A 5775-nucleotide genomic window follows, 5' to 3' on the forward strand; every position below is an offset into this window, starting at 1 on the left:
ATAGGAAGCAGAAGGGCTTCTCCGATCCTGTAAACCCTCTCCAATCCCAGATCATGCAGTCTGCAAATACTAACAGCTCGAGCCCTATGGAGCTAAGAACAACTCAGTTGAGCATCTCCGGTGGATCTAAGCCAGAATCCTCGTACCGAGCAACATCCCCAACTGAGCAAGGGGCTCACAGCCTTAAATCAGTGAAAAACCCTAGCCCCTCTCGAAAACTGCAGCAGGCGTTCTTTGAAGAGGGTTTGGTTCTGGAAGTAGAGGAACGAGCTCGTCAACAACAACATGAGGTATCACTCTCAAACCCCACTCCGAAAACCCTAATCAACGCCAGAGGCACCCTGTATCTGGAAGGGGATCTCAATTTGGGATACCCTGAAGCCGATACTTAACCTCGAAGACCACAAACCGTACCACATCAAGCATCCAATAATTCCAGATCAGTTCCAAATGTACCGAAGCCCAAGCCAAAAAACTGGGCATCCCTACTTCAATCCCAAAGTCCCTCAATGGACATGAAACTTGATTTCTATCCTGATCTTTTTAGAGGCAAAGAAGCCCAGGTAGAAATTGATGTTGAACTGACTGATGTTGGTAGGTGGAACAAGTACTTAGTGGGTCACTTCCTTGATGGGAAAATACCCTACCCCTTAGTTGTTTCCACTGCTAGATATCAGTGGAAAGAATTGTTTGTGGCTGTTAAGCCAGATATTGCAGGGTATTATCTCTTTGAATTTAGAGATGAACAGGCCAAGCAATAGGTACTGGATGGTGGTCCCTTTTTTTTCTCACAAAAATACCTAATGCTCAAGGATTGGCACAGAATGATGAAACCAGTTAAAGACCAACCTTCCCATATTCCAGCATGGGTACGATTGCATGATTTACCTCTAGAGTTATGGAACCAGGAATGTTTGAGCAGGGTGGCTAGTACCATTGGTAAACCACTACATGTGGACCAAGCCACAGCTAAGACATCAAGACAACCAGGCCTCCTCCAAACAAAGTCAACCAGTGCTGGAGTTTGCATTGAAATTAGTGCTGAGCATGATCTTCCTGAGGATGTGAAAATTACTATAGAGGGTAAGTCAGTTGTGGTGCCTAATGAGTATCAGGTGCTACCTCTAATGTGCAAGCAATGCCAAGTATTTGGCCACTCTACTACCCAGTGCTCTAAGAAATCAGCCTCAACTTCCAGTGATCTCAATCCCAAAATGAGTAATGGAAAACAGGGGAATGACCTCACTTTTAGTACTCCTTATAATACATCAAGTATCTCACCTACATCAACCAAGCATATTACCAATATTCCTCAAGCAGTGGTTGCAGATGCAGAGGATGAATTGGTAAAGGTTCTTGAATGTATTGTAAGCAGCTCACAAGAAACCTTGATAGTGTCTGCAATTTCTCACATTCCTTCCACTAGCAACCTTACCACTGATATACCTGTTGAGCTACTGGAAGACAGTGAGGAAGCTGTCCGTAATTCTAAAGAATCAGGCTCAGCTCAGAATGAATCCTTATAGGAGGAAGAGAGCAACAATAAGGTAGCAAATTCCCTCAGTCAGCAACCTTCCAGTCCTGCTGCTCCACTGTCCAGATCAGCAGCTAAGAAAGCTGCCAAAATAGCTGCAAAACTTAAGGATAAAGAGCCTCCTGATATCAAACTGTTGATAGGAGGTTCCACCAAAGCTGGACAGTTTGGAAGACAGAAGAGCACTAAGAGCTCTTCCCACAGATCAGGGAAGTAACTCTATTTCCTTGTCTTTTGTCCACAATAAGTTATATCAGTTATACTGCTATTCACTCTCATTTATACTGATATATAACACTGTGGTTATATTATAATTGTTTTATGGATTGTTCACCTATACATTTTGGAATTTGGAATTTGAAGGCTCTTAATGTTCCTCTCAAACAAAGGGAGGCAAAAAATTGGGTCTTTAAGAATAATTATCCTTAATTGGATTCCTTGAACATAAAATCAAAGATCCCAAGGTCTTTACAATTGTCAACACTATGCTCCCCAGGTGGAATTTTGTTAGCAATCATTCCAGTTCCCCAATGGGGAGAATTTTGATTTGTTGGAACCGTTTGGTGTTTAATGTACAAGTGTTGTCTCAATCTAGTCGGTATATTCATTGCCATGTACATTCCTGTGATAGCCACTACACTTTTGTAGCCACATTTATCTATGAGGCTAATTGTTACTTAGATAGGCAGCAACTGTGGATAGATTTGCAGCAGCATTATGTTATCACCCCTTGGGTGGTATTAGGGGACTTCAATGCCATAAGGAATCCCAAGGAAAAAGTAGGTGGTGATAGGACTTGGCTGCCTTGGATGGAGGAATTTAATACTTGCCTCCAATCAACTGAATTAGTTGACCTCAGATACTCTAGTTGCCACTACACCTGGTCTAATAAGTAGCTCGGAGATGCCCACATTAGCACCAAGATTGATAGGGTCCTGGTCAATGAAAGTTGGATCAAAGACTTCTGTTGGTCTAATGCTCATTTTCTCAACCCTGGAGTGTCTGATCACTCCCCTGCTGTTGTGTTTTTTACAGCAGCTTCACCTCCAAAGAAAAGCCTTTCAGATTCTTTAATTTCTTGGCTGAACACCCTAAATTCCTTGACACTATTTAGCAAGTTTGGAGAAAAGTTATTATTGGAAATCCAATGTACTGTGTCTATGAGAAACTTAAGAACCTGCAGGAGAACCTTAAAAAGCTAAATACAAATGAATTCAGTGATCTGTCATCAAGGGTGGCTTCCTATAAACAACAATTGGAAGCCATCCAAAGAGTGTTGGGATCCAATCCCAGTGACACTGCTAAGCAGACCATTGAAAGGGATCTGTGCAAGCAGTACCTTGCGCTTGCTAGGGCTAAAGAAGTTTTGCAAAGCAAAAATCAAGGATTCAATGGCTCAAGTTAGGGGACCAATGTACTTCATTTTTCTTCAAAACCATTATCAATTGCAGGAATAGGAACAGAATTTCTAGTTTGGTTTTGGAGGATGGATCTGTTACCCAGGACATTGAGTTAGTAAAGCACACATTCATCAACTATGACTCAAAATTGTTAGGGAGCAAACATTTGAATGGTTATTCTGGATCCTCCAGAGTAAACCAACTCATCACTAGGAAACTTTCCCATTCTCAAAGTTTGGAAATGGTGATAGAAGTAACTGATAAAGAGATCAAGGACACATTTTAGTCTCTTAATCCTCAAAAAGCACCTGGTCCAGATGGTTACAATGTAGCCTTTTTCCATAAAGCTTGGCCTGTGATCGGCCATGAGGTGACCTCAGCTGTTAAACTTTTCTTTAGATCTGGTCAACTTTTGAAGAAGGCTAATGCTACCTTAGTTGCTTTGGTACCTAAAGTCCCCAACCCCTCCAAGGTGGGGGATTTCAGACCCATCTCTTGTTGCAATGTGGTATATAAATGTTGCTAAAATCCTAGCCAACAAAATCAAACCTGTCCTACCATCCCTTATTGATCCTGCCCAATCTGGCTTTGTTCAGGGTAGGAGAATAGCCGATAACATATTCCTTACTCAAGAATTAATGAGGGGTTACCACAAACACTCTTCATCTCCTAGATGTGCCATGAAGGTGGATATCATGAAAGCTTACGACAATGTCAGGTGGGATTTCCTCTGGGATGTCTTAACTTCCATGAACTTTCAACCTAAGATGATCCAATGGTTGAAAGCCTATTTCTCCACAGCCAATTACTCCTTGTGCTTCAATGGAGAAGCAATAGGGTATATTCCTGGGCAAAAAGGTTTAAGACAAGGTGATCCTTTGTCCTCTTACCTATTTGTGACAGTCATTGAGGTCTTGACTTGCATTCTTAAGGAGAAGTCTCTTCTCCCTGATTTTAAATTCCATTGGGAGTGTGGATCCACTAAACTTGTCAATCTATGCTTTGCAGATTATCTCATGATTTTCTGCAAAGGTGAGGTGAACTCCATCAATCACATTAAACAAGCCTTGACTGAGTTTGAGACCTTGTCTGGTCTCTCCCCTAGTCCTTCCAAGAGTAACATTTTCTTCTCTGGTGTTAACACTACCACCAAATTCTCCATTTTAAATATCTTGGGGTTTTAGGAAGGGTCTTTACCTGTTAGGTACTTGGGGGTACCTCTTCTATCCACCAAACTCAAACACACTGATTGTAAAATCATGGTTGGTAGGATTGTAGCCAAAACCAAGTCATGGACCCACAGGTACCTATCTTATGCTGGTAGGATTCAATTGATAAAGTCAATTCTTTTCTCAGTGCAAACTTATTGGTCATCTCTCTTCATTATCCCTAAGAAGGTAATTAAGGAGATTGAATCAATTCTTAGAGCCTTTTTCTGGTCAGGTCCTGATCTTAAGAAGACCGGTGCAAAGGTCTCATGGGAACATCTTTGCTCCCCTATCAGGGAAGGTGGTTTGGGCTTTAAATCTTTGGAGGTTTGGAACAAAGCAGCTGTAGCCAAGCATATTTGGTTCCTTGTTTCTAAGGGGGAGCAATCTATTTGGTGTCAATGGGTTAAGTCTTACTTACTTAAGGGAAAGAGTTTCTGGAGTGTTAAAACTCCAAGTGACCCATCTTGGGTTTGGAGGAAAATCCTCAACCTTAGATATGATGTCCAGCCTCATTAAGTATAAAATTGGGGATGGCCAATTAACCTCTTTGTGGTTTGACAACTGGCATCCCCCTGGGCCCCTCTTACCAAGATTTGGACCTAGGATTGTCTATGATTCAGGGCTTCCCAAGGATGTCACTGTGAAGGCTATTATAAGGGGAAATTAGTGGGCCTTCCCTTTGACTCAATCTCCTGATCTTAATGAAGGTCTGACCTTCAAACAGTCCCCATCAATGATGCCGTAGGAGATAGATGCGTTTGGACTCTCACTTCCTCTGGGAAATTTACCATCTCCTCCCTTTAGGAACATTTGAGACCTCATTTCCCTGCTATCACCTGGGCTAAAGTGATATGGTTTTCATTCCTAGATGTAGTGTCCCATAGCTACACAGAATAGAGGAATTCTGTCCCCTAAGACTCCTCATATGGTAGGATTGACCTCTTGGCAGTAGTGGGTAAGTAATTTGTCCGCTTTAAAGGGTAAATCCTTGGCAGTCACAGTTGCCAAGCTTGTGTTTACAGTATATGTGCACCAAATATGGTTTGAAAGGAATTATAGAAAGTTCCAGAATATTCGCTGCCCCCTGGAGTGGTCGCTAACAAAATTTCAAATGAGGTCAGAAACAGGTTGTTGTCCTTAGAGTTCAAGGGACCTCCTCATTTACTTTCACTGTGGAACATTCATCATTAATCTAATCATACTTGTTAGAATTGATTTCCCCTCATATCATTTCAATTGCAGGTCACTATTCAAGGGGGCTCAGCCTCACAGCTATCCCCCCTTGATCCTTCAGCTTCCATCACCAGGAGATTTGGACTCACATGATCCAGTTACCAAAGCATTCAGAGCAGCCGCATTCACAGGTTTCCACACTTTGGCCTTCTATTACTTCCAAGTATTCAGGTAGTTATCTTGCAACCTGTAAACTGGATTTACATTTCATAACTTATGAGTGATCTTACTATAATGTGTGAAATCCATGTGAGCTGTGTGCTAGAGCCCTATCCTTCTTTGAGAGAGGAGGTAATAATTAGCAGGGGAGTCAAGAGAGGAACAGTGGAGGGAGAAATGGGACCCATTCTCTTGGTTTTGGAAAAGAGAGCAGGAGTTGTGAGTTTCCAAGGGAGTA

General features: G+C 42.0%; 1 protein-coding gene across 1 annotated transcript; it reads left to right on the forward strand.

The window, feature by feature from the left end:
• Window positions 1-827: 827 nt before the first annotated feature.
• On the forward strand, window positions 828-4118 carry LOC131313940 (uncharacterized). The gene is made up of 8 exons (XM_058342435.1): window positions 828-1478; window positions 1527-1747; window positions 2166-2313; window positions 2431-2553; window positions 2649-2869; window positions 2986-3127; window positions 3221-3442; window positions 3531-4118. Exons 1-8 carry the CDS (start codon window positions 828-830, stop codon window positions 4116-4118), a joined length of 2316 nt encoding a protein of 771 aa, XP_058198418.1.
• The last annotated feature ends 1657 nt before the right edge of the window (window positions 4119-5775 follow it).

This window comes from Rhododendron vialii, chromosome 13a (assembly GCF_030253575.1).
Source record: "Rhododendron vialii isolate Sample 1 chromosome 13a, ASM3025357v1".
Classification (NCBI taxonomy): domain Eukaryota; kingdom Viridiplantae; phylum Streptophyta; class Magnoliopsida; order Ericales; family Ericaceae; genus Rhododendron; species Rhododendron vialii.